This window comes from Microtus ochrogaster, unplaced genomic scaffold (assembly GCF_000317375.1).
Source record: "Microtus ochrogaster isolate Prairie Vole_2 unplaced genomic scaffold, MicOch1.0 UNK72, whole genome shotgun sequence".
Taxonomy (NCBI): Eukaryota; Metazoa; Chordata; class Mammalia; order Rodentia; family Cricetidae; genus Microtus; species Microtus ochrogaster.
The window spans coordinates 1,500,529-1,519,832 of record NW_004949170.1 but is presented as its reverse complement, the minus strand read 5'-3'; the positions used below and the strand labels follow the sequence as shown (position 1 = coordinate 1,519,832).

The window sequence follows — 19,304 nt, the reverse complement described above, 5'->3', positions numbered from 1 at the left end:
ACACACACACATTTACATACTAACACAACACTCTCACATACACTCGTGCACACACACTCATGCACACACTCAAACATTTACACACTAATACAACGCTTTCACATACACACACACATTTCAGTTCACGCATCTCTTTCACACATGCGTTCTGCACTCTCATGTCAGCATTGAAGATCAACATCTTGGAGAAACAGGAAGAGATGCACATGCATACTACATAGGAATTAAAATCCCATCAAATTCTTCTCCCTCTCCTAGCAGAATCTCTCAGGGTTTATCCTGCATCTCTTCCCTTCTCTTCTTTGATTTCTCTTCTCTTCTCTCCTCGATCTTTCTCTGTCATTATTAGCCTTTCCAAATGAGATGTCTATCCTTCATTCATCTCCCCTTTCTTCTTCCGCTCATGGACACAGCAGGGTCCCTGTTTTGGTAAATGTATTCCTTTCTCACATTTCTATCTGGAGTAGAGACGAGCAGGGTTCTGATAGCCAAGGTGAGAAGGTTCATAGGATGCATCAGTGCAACAGGGATGGTGACATAGAGATTATGGTCTATGGTCTACGGTCTTGGAGAAAACCATTTGATGTGATACTTGAAAGTTGAGTAGTGACTGTTGTTTGTAAGTGAAAATATGGTATTTGGGAAAGAGTGCCAGAAAGCACACAAGGCTTTGATAGGTGATGCACAGGAGAAAGCTGTCAGCAATGTACACATAGAGGGTCCCAGTAATCAACGGGGAGACCTGATGGAAACTTTAGGGTATGGAGGGGTCACTCAAGTCTAAGGATGTTTTTAAGACCTGGCATTTTTGTTGGCAGAAGAGGAAGAGCGAGGGTCATAGAGAAATCAAATGTATGCATAAGCTCAACGTTTGGAGAAAGGGAGCTGCTCTTGGAATCATGGCTCCCCTTCTAGCTAGAATGGTGGCCTTGGGAAATATACTAAATCCTCTGAACTTTGCTTTGTTCATTTGTGTACCTTTTGGGGAACACAGAGTTTCGGTAAAAGGCTCATTTGGAATGTTATGCTCTGTTTGACCAAACCTATACATGGGGAAAGAGGATATGATGCTCACAATGTGTCCAGTGTCATTACCTGAATGCAATGCCTATTAACCCATTGAATTGTGTAAACTCAATATCTTGTCATGCAATTCTCAAGAGACTATGGGGTCATTATTTATTATCCCCACTTCATAGATGAGGCAACCAAGTCATAGAGAGATTAAGCAACTCTTCAAGGACACAGAGTTAGTAATCGGCAGGGAGATCAGCTTGATAGTATCGACCACTGTGCATGCAATACCACTTCATGCTAAATGGACTTTCAGGAGAAACACTGAACAGTTGATATAAAGATTGAATAAGAAAAGAGAAGGAAAATAGATGGGAAGCTGTCACAAAGAAGGTATGAACATCTGTACTGATTATTTATTTACCTATTGGCAACTTGATACAAGCTGGAGTCACCTGGAAAGAAGGAACATTAATTGAAATGGCTCCACCAAATTGGCCTGTAGACAACTCTGTGAGGGTCATTTTCTTGTTTAATGATTGATGTGGGAGTGTCCAGCCTACTGTGGGCATGCCTGCCAGGTAGTCTTTGATGGCACACATACCAAAAAAAAGGCAAGTTGAGCAAGCCAGGAGGGGCAAGCATAAAAGAATTTTTCCATGGCCTCTCTTTCAACTCCTGGAGTTCAGTTTTCTACACTGAGTCCCTGCCTTGATTTCTCTTCACAATGCCTATAACCTATAAGCTGAAATAAATCCTTTTCTCTTCAAGTTACTTTATTTAGATCATGGTTTTTATCATAGCAACAGAAACCTAAGTAATACATTCTCGGTAGTCCATGTATAAGTATTCACCTGCCAAAAACGAAGAGCAAGAGAAGGGGAAAAGAAGACCTGGGGTGACAGTGATTGTGAGTCCAGGTTTATAGGCACTGCTGAGGCTAGGAAGATCTATTCCCACACTTTTGGTTAAGACAACAGAGTTTCTTTTTCTCTTGCTCAACTCCAAGCAGTTGGTTGTTCACAGACTTGCTTCTGAAAGACAAATCATTAATTATTTAGGAGTCTTAGAGGAGAAGAAAGGCAGAGTAACTGTTACCACACAGTAACACCAAATGCTCTGTGGATCTGTATGTTAATTCCCTAGGGTAACAGCGGCAAGTTACACCAACTATGTGGCTTAAAGCAACTGGTTCTAAAGGCCAGAAGGCCTGGGCAGGGCCATGGGGAGGGGGTGACTGGCTTTCACCTTTTCCCAGATTACACGTGGCCACCAGTCCTTGGATTTCTTTAGCTTGTAGATGGACCACTCCTGCCTGCATCTCCTTCACCACATGGTCAGCCTCCCTGTGTGTCCATGGCAGTGTTCCCCCTCTTTTCTAAAGACACTCAGTTTGTTGAGTTAGGCACCTTGCTGATGAAGTATGACCTCATCATAAGTACAGTCTTCAGAGAACCTATTTCCATACAATGCCACATCCCCAAGCACAGCACTTAAGGTTTCAATGTACCTTTTGTGGGACCTTGCAGCTGTTATACATGGCTATGCATGGCAAAAAATCATTTTGCTGTTTCATCTTCTCTGTCCCCTGCCTTTCTACCAGCTTCTAGCTGCTATATATGTCCGAGCTCTCAGAGGCAGAGATGTAATGTCTAAAACAGAGGCCAAATCCTTGACTTCTGAGTTTCAAAACAGTCTCTCGAAATCCACTGTGAAGATAGGCTAAGAGCCAGAGGACTTTGGGCTCCTAAGAACTCGAGTTTGTTGAGAGACCAAAGGATTTGTGAGCTCCTGCAGACAGCAGAGCACAGCATATAAAATAAGAACACGAGGATGGAGAAGACCCAGGCTGTGACTCAAGGGTGGATTTCCAAGAGCTCACAAAAGAAAATAAGAATTCAAGGAGCAAGGTGCTTATAAGGGAACTAAGAAGACAGGCCTTAGGCACTGAAGAGTATCAACCACCCTTGTTCTGTTCTCTACCAAGAGTGCACATCCTACAGAGGCAAGAATTAAGTAGAGAGATTTGGGTACTCCATGAAATAGGGTAGAAACAGCAAGCCTCCTCTAATGGATGAGTGAGGAGCACCCATGACAAGGGGAGTGTTAAGCTGGAGATATCCAAATGTAGTCTCAGGGTCTTCAATCAAGGTAGACCAGGTATCCTGAAAGTTATAACTGAGCACAGTGGGCATGTGGAACCCTCTGGAGCAAGATGGGGTGGTGCTATCTTTATTTAATAAAGTATTTCTCAATGCAATTTGCTTATTTCTAAAAAGATATAACATTTTTGAAAAATAACCTGTCTTAATACTTTTATTAAGTCTAATAGATAGGAAATAAATGAGACATGTAGTCTCACAACATTAGTGATTACATATTAAACATGTTGCTTTCTGGGTAGAAGCAGTAGTTTAATGGAAAGTTTAAGATACAAATGCTGTCATTTATACATTTGGGGAACAGATTCTTGTAATTTGGTTCCTTCTCTGTCTCTACCATCTTCTTCCTCCTCTTCCTCCTCCTCCATAGAGTGTGGCAATATCATTCACTTTATGATTTGGACTAGCCCATGATGTCACAGATGGGAATGGAAGTGTATGATAAACCACAGAAGCACGTGGTTCAACATACATATGAGTCATTCATTGCATTAGACATTAAATTTGGTTCCATGGGCATTTGCCCAATTCAAAGTCCTGTGGGAGTATTTGCCTTATGCTCCTATGTCCAAATATAACAAAATAGCCCTATTCAGACCAAATGTTGAAGCAGTGCTGGAGTCCCTGAGTGGGATATTTGTTGGGACATTCTCCATCAGCAGGTGCTACCAAATATGTGTGGGTTAAAACAGCAACTGTTCACATTTTTAAAGAATTTATTTAGTGCCAGGCATTATTCTAAGCCCTTTAGGTGTATTATCTCATTCTGTACTTACAAAGGGCCTCAAAGGAATAAGAACTGTGATTGTTAATCTCAATTATCAACATAGATCTAAAATCGCACTGGAGATGGGTCTCTGGGCATGCCTTAAGGAGTTATCATTGCTTTCTGTGCCGATATCGCACCCGCCAACATGGTGAACGTTCCTAAGACCCGCCGTACATTCTGCAAGGAATTATCATGATCAGTCTCACTGAAATGCAAGCCCTTCCACTGGGGGTAGCAATGTTCTTCAGGCTGGAATCCTGGACTCTGTAGAAAGGGAAAAGGAGACTGGGTAACACATGTTCATTTATCTGTTTCTTGACTGCGGATGCAACATGACCTCAAACCCATGTAGTCATGCATTCCCCTCTACAATGGACTGAAACTTCAAACTGTGAGTCAAATAAACCCTTTCTCCTTTAAGTTGCTTCCATCAGGAGAGTTTAGTAAGCAATAGGAAAAGGAACCAGGACACAATCATTCCTGTGCTTTACAGATGAGGAAATGGAAATGTGAGGAACAACTCACACAACTGACCCACACTACAGACTATGTCTGGACCCGGTCTATAGATCTGAACCCAGCCTGAAGATACTGTGTTTTCAACACAGTGTGTTAAATTTCTCAAAGGGCTGCTGTGCACCAGGAAGTCAATATAAGAGAGTCTGGGATGATCAGAGAGAAGTAAAGAACCCCTGCTATAGGTAGAAAGATGCTGCTGTGGTATACAAGAGTACTTCAGGGTGCGCTTTACTCACAGACTGCGAAGTACTAAGGAAAACCATTCTCACTTTACAGATGGAGCAGGGAGCAGTTCCCTAAGATCCATCCCTTTCTGAAGAACTAAGTTACTGGTATAGGGAGAGACATTTTTCTTCCAGGGTATAGCCTCCTATGAGTGAGTTGCCCATGCTTCTGCAAATAATGTATAGTCAGAGGTGTTCCTGTGTCCTGGCCAGTCCCACAGTTGCTTATAAAATAATCACTCAGAGGCTTAATATTTACTATAATTGTTTGGCTAATGACTCAGGCTTATACTGGCTAGCTCTTACATTTAAATGAATCCATTATTTTATTAATCTGTGTATTGCCACATGAACCATAGCTTACTGTAGATGCTTTGACACCTTCCTTCTTGAGTAACTGCTGGTATACCACTCAGCTCCATCTTCTTTCTCCCTGCATTTCTGCTTGGATTTCCCACCTAGCTATATTCTGCCCTGCCTCAGGCCAAAGCAGCTTTTTATTCATCAACCAATAAAAGCAACACATATTCAGAGCATACTGAAGGACATCCCACATTTCCCCCTTTCTGTCTAATTAAAAAGGAAGGTTTTAACTTTAACATTGTAAAATTACCTATAACAAAACAGGTGTCAAGCGAAAATTACAGTTATAATATTTAGTACATTTGTATTTGGCAAAATTAAAGAAAATACTCAATCATCTATTCTCTCTTTGTGAGTCTAAGGTTTTATATATAATTAATCTTTTCAGTATAACTAAGGAAAACTAGATATCCAGTCTTAAATTCCATCAAAGACCCCAGAAGGATATAATATTACCTGTGTAAACAGGAAGTGCATTGTAAACAACTTCCAAAATTCTAAAAATTGACAGAGATATCTAGTTGTCTGTCTGGACAGTCACCCAAAATTCTTCTGTAATATTGGGGCATCATATTCAGTCTATAGGCCTAGAGCATCTGGCAAACTTTTCAGTGAAGCAGGAAATTTGAAACTGTCCCACCTATAGTGGCAGTTTGTCAGTAATTTCCCTCTGTGTCCTGCAGAATGTCTGGCAATATCTTCTGTGAAATAGGAACCTGAAGGATCATCCTGCTTTGTTTTGACAAAATTCAGTGGCCATTTTCCTGTGGGTCTTACATGTCCAGTTCTTAAAGCATATTGTCAAGCAGTCCAGCCAAGCCTTGTCACATTGAAAGCAAACTCTGTAACAAGTTTCTTCAATGCCCATCATCCTCTTGAAGTAATTGGTGCTGTCATGAGCAGATGTGTCTCCCTGTCAAGAAAAGTCTAAGTTTTTAAAACATTTTAAATGCCATATTCTGTATGTCTTTGAAGTGTTTTGAAGATTACCTATCCATCTGAGAGATATCTTTATATATCTAGAAAACCAACTAACATGACTATAAGCTTGACTATTAAAGATATCTATTAATTTGTATTTCTTAACTATATTACATTTTAAATGAGCTTTATAAACATAATACCTTAAATGAGTATATATATATGTATATATGTATATATATATAATAAAATTGACCTTAAATTTGTATTAATAAACCACAATCTATACCAATGTAAAGTATTCATTTCTATATCAACAACCCTTCATTTATGCACCTGTAGCAGCCCTAATTCCAAGCTCATTAGTTAAACAAAAGACAGGAAAGTAAAAGGGGAGAGGGTTGGGAAGAAGAGGATTAGTGGGGGGGGGGTCAAGAGAGGGTGATGCGGTGAATAAGGTCACAATACATTATACACACGTGAGAATGTTACAATTAAACTCATTACTATGGATAATATGTATAACTAACATGCCAATGAAGCAAAAATTATCTAAGAATAAGAACAAAGAAAGGAACAACAAAGCAACAAAAAATGAAAGAACAAAAAGAAGTCCATGTTCTTAGGGTTTTTATTTTAGGCCAAAATCTAGCTCACTTTAACTTTGTGTGAGATGTCTTTTTTTTTTTTTCCACCTATTTCTCTCTTTTTGGAAATGTTGTGTGCAGTTGCTTGGCTCTCACCAACAAGCACTTGCCCAGGGTGTTAGAAGCAGTGGACTCTGCTTAGCGGGGAGCTGGGAGCACAGAGCATTAATAGAGACACCATAAAGGAACCTTAAAGGGAAGTCAGACTTGAGTTTCTGGAAATGCGGTAAAGGTTCTGCAGGTGTGATCCAGGCTATAAATACCATGAGCTGTCTTTCAAAGCCCTTTCTGCTAGTCCAAGTGTGGAATGCTCATTAGGTTGTAAACCCTGAATGGATTTTTGTCATCAAAGTCAGTGCTAAAAATAGATGCGTCCTGGATGATTCCGGTCCTGCTGAAGAAATCAAATGATCACCCTTCATTGATTTCAAAGCTGTTTTGGACTCACTTTCCCTAAAATACATCAGTATAGATGAGAGACCTTTTTCTGAGTGCTTACGTCATAGGACAGTTCTGTTTCTCTGTGTGGGGAGATCTGAACACAGGACAATGCTTCATCTAACTTTTGGATTACAGAGTGCAAGGGCCTCTCTCGTGTCTGTTTCCCCTGGACTGTGGGCAATTGTGAAGCAGTCATACAAGTTATTTTAGAAACACAAATGAGAATTTTTTTTCAAGAGGAAATGACCCTATCCCTTCTTCACACTTAACTAAGATCTATTTGAACCATACATTGAGAAGCTCAGACAAACATCTCTCTGAATAAATCACACCTGGGGAGAAGAAGAAAAGTGATATTGACCTCTGCAAGGCTACTTACTCTTATCTCTTCCACTATGTATTTCCTTCTTGTTTATTGAACATCTGATACATTCTCGGTACTAGGTTGGTTGCAAGAGTGGGACAAATTGAAGAATTCACTTTATATAGACTTCTTCATATATACAACTTGAGACGTGCATCACTAAAGAGCTTCCAGGGAAAACTAGAGAGCTGGAGGATTAGAAAGGTTGGAAAGGCTCTCAGTAAAGACATAATGCTTGACAAATGTATGAGTTAAAGTGGTCCTGAAAGATATATGGGGCAAGGAGGGTGGGCTTATATGTCCTGTACCTGTCAGTCATTGGCTAAGAGCTTTCTGGGGATTTGTCAGCTCCTAGGCAGTTTTGAAATGTGTATAAAAGGACATGCAATCCCCATAACTCACATGCAATTTCCTGGAGGAAGCTGTAGGTGCCATCACAGGAAAAGTACACAGAAGCTGGGAAGAGTTAAGACAGACCTGGGGATTTGGGTCGTGAAACGTGAGGGAGAGTGATGGCTAATTTTGTGTGCCAACTTAACTACATGTGAAATCAACTAAAACCTATGGATTTTTCCTGATTGGGTCATTTGAGGTTGGAAAGCCCACCTTAAATTTGGGTCACATGGGAGGCCTGCCCCTTTCTGAATGGAGATGGAGGAGGAGAGGTTGGGGAGGCAGTAAATGGGAAGAGCAGGGAGAGAACAGGAGAAGAACAGGAGGAGAGGAGGGAGAAGAAACAGGGGCTAGTATATAAAATAAATAAGAAATGTTAATTAAATTTAAAAACTGGGTTACAAGGTGGTCATTCACACAAAAGGACTGAAACAAAAAAGATTTTTGCCTGCTTGCCCTCACTTTGCTGGCAAGTTCATCTATCCTGTTGCCAAGACCTTCCTTTCCTTGTATTAGAACGGGGTTCTTTAAGATTACTCCATCATAGACTGAATGCCACCAGCAGCTCTCTAGGAATCTCCCCCAGCCTTGGACTGGGGCTGCCTAGACATCCAGCCTCATGACCTGAACAACTGCTAGATTTGTGGTCTTTATGTCAGGAGACAGCTGTTGTTGGACTATCCCGACCACATCCTGTAAGCCATTCTAATAGATCCCTTTTTAATGTATGTAAGTATATATGCAAAGTCTTCAGAATAAAGCAATTACCATATATGCAAAGTCTTCAGAATAAAGCAATTACCAGTGTTGGCCCCTGTGGGAAATACTGAGTTTGAGTGGGTGTGAGGGGTGTAGAGGATTCAGTAGACTAAACAAACTAGAGAACAATCATTGGAATTTGTTATCAGTACCTCAACAGTCCTCGAGCACTCAGTGTAGCCTTGGAATTGAGCAGAATTCAAAGTCCTGAAGTTGCCTTGACCTAGACAGGAGGTTCTGCAAGAATCTGTGTGAGGAAGGACATGAGACAGAACAATTCTAGGTGGATAAAGAAGAATAAAAAAGGAGATAGAACATGAGACATGGGGAGAGAACGTGGTGGCAAAGCAGGGTTCTAGTGACTCACAGGAGCAGCGGGTGAGTGTGCCACCAGGTGGAGATGGAGCTTTGAGCAGATGACCAAGTAGAAATAGCCAGGCCTGGGGGCACAGGCTCTGAGAGCTCACAGATTTGAAGGAGCTTTAGAGAATGAGGATCCTGACAATAAAACTAGGAATCAGTCCAAAGAAGAAAAGAATTAGAACCCAGGAGGAAGACCATGGCTCTACCGCTGCAGGAGGGGGACCATGATGCTGGTCGTGAAGGGGACCCATGATGCTGGTTGTGAAGGGAAACCATGATGCTGGTTGTGAAGGGAACCATGAAAGGAACCACGATGCTGGTTGTGAAGGGGAACCATGATTCTGGTTATGAAGGGGAACCATGATGCTGGTTGTGAAGGGGAACCATGATTCTGGTTGTGAAGGGGAACCACGATGCTGGTTGTGAAGGGGAACCATGATTCTGGTTGTGAAGGGGAACCATGACCTAACCAAGGGAGGGAATGGCAGTGTCTACAAGGTGAGGGAGAGGGAAATTTTCTATTTCTTTATTTTTTTTAGTTTTATTTTCTTTAATTAACATTGTTTCCGTTTATTTTATATACCAACCATATTTCCCCCTCCCTCCTCTCCCCCCTCCATCCATTCCTCCTCTGTCTCCATTAGAAAGGGGCAGGACTCCCGTGGGCTTGAACTTAGCATGGTATATCAAACTGAGTCAAGCCCTAGCTCCTTCCCCTGTACACTTTTTCTTGTTGTGTGAGACTTAGACATTTTACACATCAGAAGTGAGAGTCTGTAAGAGGGCTGTGAGGATCCAGGGAATTGGAGTTGTTACCATTCAGACCCTGGCAGATACTAGCTGTGGGCAGGAGGACACTCTCCTCTTGTCCTGAGTGGACTGGGGTCATCAAGGGTGTAGGGTCAGAGGGAACAGATGCGGAAAGGAAATGGAATGAGAATTTCGGAATTGCCTTGAAAGCTGCACCTCATCTGTTTAGAACCCGTTTGGATTTGGATGTGCTGATCTCACAGGAGCTGGCTCAGCTCTGGTCCTTTAGCTCCCATTTCCAATAGGGAAAAGTGAGATGTTCTACCAACAGGGGCAGTGGTCTGAAGAGTGACCAGAACCCCATAATTCTGGACAGGCCACATGCCTTTTTAACAAGGCCAACAACAATTTAAATCACTTCTACGGATGATATAGAGGATCCAGCAAGAACTGCTAAGGGTGATTCTTGAGTAGAACCCTGCCTAACGAGCATCTTTGTTTGTAAGGCCCTGGGGAAGTTTGGTCTTTCCCGCAGCAGCCTGTGAGATATTATACAACAGTGCCTTTACCTTGCTACCAATCAAGCTGTTGTTTCCTTTTCTTCCTGTGCCCTCCCCAACCAAGAGCAAACACAGAAATCAGATTTGGTGGCTCACATCTTTAATTCGAGTACTCCAGAGGCTGAGACAGAAGGATAGTTGCAAGGTTGAGGCCAGCCTGGTCTACACTGTCTCAAACAAACAAATGAACAAACACAGCAAGCTGAGTTTATGGATTTATTAAAAAGATTAAAATCGACTTTCTACACCAGGCTCATACATTTAGACTACCGTTTTACATACCACAATACCCCCACACCCTTACGCTCACTTCACAATGAACCTCAAAGTCATTTACCTGCTTGTGTGGAGTGCTAGGATTACGAAAACAAAAAACAAATGAGAAGTAGCCTTGGCACCACGGTGACTTTCCCACATTTGCCCAGGGAAATAGATGCCAAGAAGATACGTTTCCCTGGGGGTGTCATCAGGATACAAAGATCTTCTGGTCTGGCCAGCTGTCTCACTACAGAAGTTAACTTCGCTTAAAATCCAAAGATGGGTTATTGTAGCAGTTGGTGCTGGTGTCAAGCCTGGGTACATAGAAGCACACTGAGTATCTTCTGCTCTGATACCATGTGCCTCGCTAAATCTCAAAGTCTCCATGCAAATATGTGTTCTGAAAAGTCAACACATGAATCATCAGGAAGGCAGATATAAACCTCAAAGAAGGTCATTGATGGATGGACAGCTAGTGACATAGCCTTGGGGATGCTCTCTAATATTCTCTGAGATGCCTCTGTAGGAGCATTGTGGTGATTATCTGCTCAGTGCAAAAGCTCTGGCTCTTCCCTCTGGGAATATCAGCACCTTGTTGAGTGTCAGATCCTGCACGTGAAGTGCAGGGTGAGAGGGTGGGTGAAGTGCCACCCTCTAATCTGAGACACATGGAAGGGTTTCACAGAGAGCCAACTGGAGAAGTTCATTCCAGAGGGAAAAGGATGCTGTTTTATCACACCCCCAGTCAGAACGGCCAGAGTGCTGGCTTTAGACATACTGATACTTTGCTCTGGAGGATGAAGGAACGCAGCGTTGGTGGAAGGCCTGACGCTTTGTTGGGTTGGGTTTGTTGGTGGCTCTATGAACTGTGCTCCACATGTCTGGCATTAAATCACAGGTCAAGGTGTAGCACCATCACTATTATACCCGAGAAGAGGAACTTCATAAGACATGTTCAATTTTGCATTAAGAAACGGATCACTCTACAGAGTTAAGCTGTAGGGGACCCTCAGCATAAATAAACTCTGGAAGTAAAACCCTATATCTTCACATAGTGTGCTTAGAGACTCTGCTTGTCTTGATACAATTCGGGCCCTGTTGTGCCCAGTGACCCTTCTAAGCACTGCCCAGCCATGATACACATGATTGCATCCCTTAATACATTTTTTTTCACTATGGAAGGGCTGTCTCCTTGAAACAGAATTCTGTCCTTTCTGGGAAGACAGAGCTAGGACTGATAAACATGTCTTTCTTCTTACAGTTTGAAGTCTCCAGAGCACAAAGGCTCACAGGCTTTGTTTGGGGAGATGAAGCAAGCACCTTACAGGTGCTCAAAGTCACTTTCCCAAGTTTTATAATTTGTCTGAAAGTGAGAGGTTAAAAAGAGAAAAGGAATAATAAAAGTAGAAGTAAAAAAGAAAAAACAAAAACAAAAAAAAAAAAACCTGACCAACATTCCCAGCAAAGTCAAAACACTTAAGGGTTGATCCCTTGCAGGTCTAAGCTACATCTTGCCTCTATAGAGTTCAGGGAGGGAGCTGGGGCTGCTCACTACCAGTTTGTAAGCCAAGCAGTCCACATGATGGTTCGTCTGCAGAGAGCTTATGCCATAGCTGACACTCTCTGAATGTAGGGTGCTTACTGTGCTCTATTCTAGAAAGTGAAGATACATGCATAAGACAGACTTCTCTACTGATGGAGTGAGCATTCTTAGGTAGGAGAACTGATAATAACATTATAAGGAGTAAATTACACAGTGATTTAGAAGATAATAAACATGTGAAAAAAGAGCTGGTGTAGATGGCAATCCTGGAACAGGTCACTGTGGTGCAGCACAGGAACCTATAGGGATTTCATGGAGGAGGTAGGCTGAGACTGAAGTTTGAAGAGGGGATGCTCTCTGACCTCCTGGATCTTGGGGACCAGTGATGGTGTGAACTCAGACTTTCTCTCTTCATTGTCTGGGTAGTTCCAAAGTCTGAGCAGAGCATCTGGCCACCCTGCCAGGCCTTTGCCTCAGGAGATGTTGTGTTCGTTATTTACAAGAACACATTTAATTTAACACTATATTTTCATTATTTATCAGGAACACCCTGACTCTGTCATTTATTTTCAATGCAAACTTCCTTGAACAGGGAAGAGACAGAAATCTTTAATAAATAAATAAACGGGAAAAAATGGAAAAAAAAAGTTAACCTACAGTTCTGGGCAGTTTACACCATGTGAAAAATTCTTATCTGGTCAAATGGTAACACAATATTTAAATAACCAAATGAGAAAAAAAAATCTTCCTTGAACAAAGTTTCACCAAAGCCCCTACAGAGATGTTCTTAATTGTAGGGTGCCTGTTGGGTGGGACACTGAGAACTGTAACCCAGAACATACTTCCTAGATCTTACTTGAGGACTTTGAGATGATCTCATTACCTGGACTCATCCTGTCTTCAGTCAGTGGGATCCTTTCTATAGCTACTATCTGACCCTTACGTGGTCCTGTCGTACTAGGGCTCAGTCACCTCATTGCCTCTCCTTCAGAATGTGGATGAATTTGGTCTTTTGTATTTCTTCTTGATTTAAAGCCCTTGTTGAAGGTTACAATTCCTTGATGCATGAGAAAAATACAGCCTTTCTTTCTTTTCATGTCATCTCACCCGTTTTGATGGTCATTTTTGACCAACAATTGAGAAGAGAAGCTTTGTGGGTCTTCAAAGCCCTGAGTATTAATGCGTTTATCTAAGAGCTGAGGTCATCTCTGGGCCATATTCTTTTTTTTTTTTTTTATTTTATTTTCAAGACAGGGTTTCTCTGTAGCTTTTTGGTTCCTGTCCTGGAACTAGCTCTTGTAGACCAGGCTGGCCTCGAACTCACAGAGATCCGCCTGCCTCTGCCTCCCAAGTGCTGGGATTAAAGGCATGCGCCACCATCGCCCGGTCATATTCTTTAGAAGGTTAAAATATAGAAGGTTAAAATAAGGCTTTCCAACTTGGACACACTTCTTTAGACTTTATTTACATCTGAAGCTGGACTATGACAGACTAGTCCTTGGCTTCCTGATCCCAGATTGCTGTGCACCATTGCTGAAAATGGGTTTATTACATCATTCTGGAATGTCCCGGTTGATTTTTATAAAAGGAATCAGGTTGTTCATATATTATAGGCCCAGGTCAGAAAGATCTTCATTGAGAAGTTGCTTATTTTAAGAGCCATCTAAGCAATGACCTGTTTCCTGTGTCTTAGGGACAGTCTAGGAGTCCTGCCACAGGATGGGCTCAGAACGTACCGGCTCATAAGCAGCTTTGTGCTATCTCACTGTTTAGACTTTCCACCCTCTTCTTTTAGCCTTGTGGATGTGGGGATCAGTGAAGCATCAGGCAGACTCGTGAACTCAATGGAAGCCGCAGCATCTCTGGAGATGGCAGAAGTGGGAATGCTGTGTGGCTTACAAATACCTCTACTTACTTTACAAAGGGGCTACTGTCCAGGAATTTGGATGGATTAAAGGAAACCCAGTCCATCGAACCAACAGCTCTTCCCCATTCACCCAACAGCTGTTAGCCAGAGGCTAAAGAATTGATCTGAGTTGACCATTCTAAAATATGGATAAGATATAAGATAAGAATATGAGAGCTGGGGGGGGGTAATCCCTAGGTCATATTCCTTAGCAACAGAAAACAAAACTTTCCAGTGTGAAACTTTAGTTAAATTCCCATAGACCTGGTGAGGACATGGATAGTCCAATGATCTCCCCACACAAGATAGAGACAGGAGGATACAGAGGAAAACTCACTGTTATTGCTGTCATAATGGTCTTTTTAATTCACAGCTCTACACCCCTTTGTAGACAATATCAGGCCCCTATTTGAGGCAGGGGGACACATTTTTGATACAGTGCTTGCATGTGGAATTCATTTTAACAAGCGTTTCCAAGGCAGGAATCTTGCAAGCAACCCAATCGCAGAGGCAGACATTGTCGAATCTTTTATTTTACATCTTGGGAGAAAAAAAAACTTAATACACTTCCAAGGATGGGAACTCTACAACTTTTTAAACTTTTTGATGCTAGGGTCCGTCTTTCTTTCTCTAGAAAGTAGCATCTCGATCCTTCCACATCCGTGAGGATGTCAAGGATAAATTGTGCTCTGAAACCATGGCAAGCAGCACGTCGCTCCCATCCACAGAGGCCCTAGTGTCGGAGCTGTTGTATGGCTGTGATGGAGTCTGGTACCTGCTCTGCCTGTGCTCTGTGTGTCTGATGCTCAGGAGGCACAAAGTCTGCCTGGAAGAGATGGAAGAAGGGAAGGGTGGAAAGGGATGAAGAAGAGAAGAGAGGGAGGGGAAAGGGAGTGTTGTAAAGTCTAGTTCCAGATAGCAATCACCACACCAGCTTTTGCTGATGGATTCCATGGGGGCACATTAAGAAGGTCTGAGAAAGAACTTGGGTGAGGCATTACTGGGAAGTTGGAAGCTGTGGATGTGGGGTCAGTTTTTTTTTTTCCAGTCAATGCCAAAATTCTAATGTGAAGACCTGGTTCTCCTTGCCTGTTAGGGCAGCATCTGAAATGGGGTTTGGCTGCCTCAGAGAATGGCAGGCTCTTCTAAGGCACACTGTGTAAGAGTCAAGGGATGTGGGGTATGGTACCTCCCATTTGTGAGTAGGCTCTCTGTTTGCGTAAGCCCTATGACAAGGCATTTGGACAGAGAGAAAGGAAAAGAAATACAGAATTTGGAGGAACACCATATAGGGACTGATATTCCTGTGGGTGCCAAGGAGAGGGTTGGAGGAGTCACATCTGAAGACGGTCTACCGTGAACCTGTCAGTCACAGTAAAGACAGGGCAGGGAAAGAGAGGGGAGACACAACATCACTTTTTTTCTCTCACAAATCAGGGCTAAAATGAGGAACTTAAGGGGGGTGAGCAAGCATCTCTTGTGAAGAGCCAGAGAATACTCTGGGCTTAGTGTGCCATATTGTTACTCAACTTGACATCACAGCACAAAAGCAACCACAGATAATGCAAATGGAGTGAAGGGCCTTTGGACTTCTTCCAATAAAACTTTATTGACAAAGAGCAGTGCGCTGGATTTGGAGATGGTCTGCTGACCCTGATGAGTTTGGCAGCAGGTCCTGCACGGGACAAGGACCTGAGTCCTGCGAGGGGCTTAGAATACTGGATGGAGACCAGGCTGCCTTTCATTTGTTTTCCAGCCGCAGAGCTGATGCCGTGTCTTCTGCTCAGAGCTTTAGCATCCGTTTTCCTAGATTGGGCACTGGGTCCAGTCATTTTGTTCACAAACAATATGAGCAGGAAGGAGGCCCGAGCCATGGATAGGAGGTATCAGTAGACATGCAAATAAAGGCAGACCACCTTTTCTCTTTTATTTCGTTTAGACAAAATGCAAAGAGTGTCTCATCAAATTAAAAAATAAACAGAAAAGGAGACTGAATGGGTTTCCCCCCACCCCCTCACTGACAGCACTCATTCTAATTCACAACAGAAAATCAAACCAAGGACCTGGTTCCTAGTGGGAAGGAAAGGTGTGCACAGGTGACGGAAGCTTCCCCTGCCCCCAGAGCAACGTTCCTCTTCGATTCACAAATAGGCTAATTTCCCCCATTTCCTTTCTTGACTCCTGTGTGCTAGAACTTCTGTTCAGAAGGTTTAACGAGTCCCCATGCACTTTGTAGAAAATCAGTAAAAATGCTATAGCCTGTGAAAATCATAAAACTGGACTTCTTTCCCCAAAAATCAGATGCCCAGGCAGATGGAGCCCACACTCAGACGGAAGAAAAGCAGAGTAGTCTTTGCACTGTCTGTGGTTTCAGTATTTTCTTTCTTTTTTTTTAATATATTTTGGCAATTTTCTTTAATTATAAATATTGGAATTCCGTAAAAAAAAGGTAGCTTTGATTGGATCGTTTAAATTGTATTTACAACTGCTGTCCAGCCACGCCGTGTGTTATACCAGGGTGTAAGATTTTGCGTAGGGATTGTTTCCTTTTAAATGGCCTCGAGAGTCCAGCAGTGATTCCTGGGAGCTGCTCATTTTAGCTGCCTGTCCCAGCTCTGCGCCCTCTCGCTGAGGTAAGGTGGCCACGGCCCCTTGTTGCCACGACTGCTGTCCTTCTCTTGTGGAAGAGGTGGAGGAGGAAGCCTCCATAGGGGTGGGCTCAAGGACCGTGGGGCGCTTCAGGGTCCGACTTTTCTGGGGTTCCAAGCACGCTTGTCCTAAACTCAGGTCCCTGCTGGTGCCTGGTGCCCCCCGGTTTAACAAGAAGTCCATTCGAAGGTATGGAGGCAGGTGGATGAGGTCACCTGGAAACAAACACAGAGAGTTAGTCAGTGCCCTCATTTGCTTCTCTGGGCAGAACACCTCAGGAAAGAAGTGGGAATTTTGCTTGAGAGAAAGAGTTATCACCGTGTCAGGGGACACTTCTTAAGACACCTCATTGGAGTGAGCTCCAGAGAGGCAAGCAGATGTTTTTCACACTTCTCTCCCATGGGCCACAGAACACTAACTGTAGTTCTGCAGTTTGAGAGCCTGAGGCATGGAGCTAACAAGTCCCGACACCCTTACCAGTATCTGTGTATACTGGAGACAACACTTCTGCTGCTATGAACAGTGAGAGCAAGCCCCATGTGATTAGAAGTGTGGGGTTCATGGGGCTGGAGGAAAGAGCCAGGGATACCGAGGAAATGGATAATGCTCTCCTTTTGATGATCCATGAAGCCATGTGACCTTGGAAAGCTGTGTGTGATGAACTGAGGTAAAGAGAGCATGGGCCCAACCTTCTCACCACTCTGGCCATGTCCTTAGTCTCCTCTGTCTTGGCCATGCTGGGGTGAAGATCAGAACATCTGAGTTGACTCTACTTCCATTGGCTTCCATGGTGCCATGCCAACACACCTTCTCTCCTTCAAGAGTACTGGCTTTGGGGAAAAAGGGTGCCTGATGCTAGCCCCCCTTATACCCCCACCTGTGGAAGCTTCCTTTCCTCTGGGATCCCCTATCATCACAGGCAAGGTAAGGCCTCTCTGGTGGCTTTTTCTTTCCAGCTACCTCCTTTTCCATGATGTCCTGTTACCTGGCTGTGGCTTCCTGAGCAAAGCACTGGGGTCTATGCTTCTTCCTACCTTCAGTCCTTTTAGGTCTCAGGTCTGCACCATGGTCCCTGCACACACACCCTCCCTGCCTTCCCCCATTCTTCTTAATTCCCCATGAGAATTTCCTAGCAAATCCTTTGTCTGTTTCATCTGCCTTGCCATGCATTTCTTGTCAACTCTGAACTGTCCAACACTGCGTCTGTGTTCTCGAGTACGGAAGCATCATCCTGGAGTTCACTTCAGCCCAGTTGCCGTATTCTCTGGTATCTTCCTGGTCCTCACCTGCTCCAGGCCTGGCAAAATCTGATGCTATTGGTATTTTCCTGCCCCACCTCTGTGGCCTCCCAGCTGCCTCTGCACCTCTGACCACCACTCTTCAATCTTCACCTCACAATGCAGAACTTTAGAACCTTCCCAAGGGCCTGTCCCCAGCCTCCTTGGGAGGGCCAGTTGCTGGCGTCATCTTTTTTGTTTGTTTTTATTAATAATTATTCTTTCCATTCTGTTGTCTCCTGAGTCCCAGGCATGAACGTCAGAATCTCTGCTAACATTTGCCTATAAATATCCACCCTGAATCTGAAGTGCCACAGTCCACAAATTCAGGTCAGAAAGGCCAGGCCTCATGCCCACTCAAACCCTAAACATCCTGCTTTCCATTGTGCCCAGTACTGGCTACTGTTGCCAGCATTCTTCCAGACATTAATGACTCTCTTTTTATGGGGGGAGCACCTTCCTCTTCTGATTACTTTGTTCGAATATTACCTTGTGACTTGTTTTCGTCTCCATCTCCATGAGCCTGTCTAGAGACATTAATCTATCCCACCACCCCTCCCAAAGAGTTGGCACACTGGGGTGAGCCTGTAGAGGCAGCCACACTCTTCAGCTTGAGTTGGACTTAGTCTGCCACTTAGCCTCTGTTTTCCTGGAAGACACACAGACCACCCCCTAGCTTATTTAAACATCTTAGTTTCCTCACTTCAAGACCCACATAGGCAAGGATTGTGCAGCAGGCTGAGGTGACCCCAGGGGTCATCTGTTTCTGTTTATCTCAAGGCTGCAGGAACTCACTGTCTTGGCACATATACCAGGTGAGCAGGCCAGAGAGTATGGCGGCCATGTGCAGTTCTCCAGCAGGAAGGATGGGTAGGGGAATGTGTTGATGAGAGAGACATGACATGGCCTGATCTGGGGGTTGGGGCAGCTATGGGATGAGAGAGAAGAAAGAAACTGAGATAGGAAGGAGACCTGTCAGAAATGGCTTCCGATGTGAAGCGGCAATGGCCAAAGGGAAGGGTGAGCCCATTGTGACTCCCTCTAGGTTTTAAGCTCAGGAGATAGGGGAGACAGTTGACTATAAAATGGTTTAAATGTGTGCATACATTGGAGGTTTGGGCCTTACTGTGGTGGTGGAGCCTTTAAGAGGTGTGGTCTAGTAGAGGGCCTCAGGACAACTGGGGATGGGCCTTGGAAGACACATGGGGGTCTCGGTCTCTAACTGGCTTCCCAGTCTAAGAGGTGACCTCTCCACCACATTTCCACCATCTGTCATGGCCCCCTCCAGAGTTCTCATTATGCTTTTTGCAGCTTTGACCTTCAACACTGACTTAAAGCAATGTAGTTTCCTCATAAATCTAACCTGCCTTTGGTATTTGTTGTATTAACGGAATCGAATAAGCACAAGTCACCCATTACGAA

The 19,304-nt window shown here is 43.5% G+C and overlaps 1 protein-coding gene across 2 annotated transcripts in view; it reads right to left on the bottom strand.

Moving 5' to 3' along the window:
• Positions 1-15,862: 15,862 nt before the first annotated feature.
• The window catches only part of Dscam (DS cell adhesion molecule), a 563,284-nt gene continuing 559,842 nt past the window's right edge, over positions 15,863-19,304 (bottom strand). Inside the window, exon 34 of one of the 2 annotated variants that reach the window (XM_026777546.1) lies at positions 15,863-16,820. In XM_026777546.1, coding sequence (XP_026633347.1) covers positions 16,465-16,820 — 356 coding nt within the window. In that variant the 3' untranslated portion in view covers positions 15,863-16,464. The remainder of the gene's footprint in view (positions 16,821-19,304) is intronic. The other variant, XM_026777547.1, reaches the window with a different exon arrangement.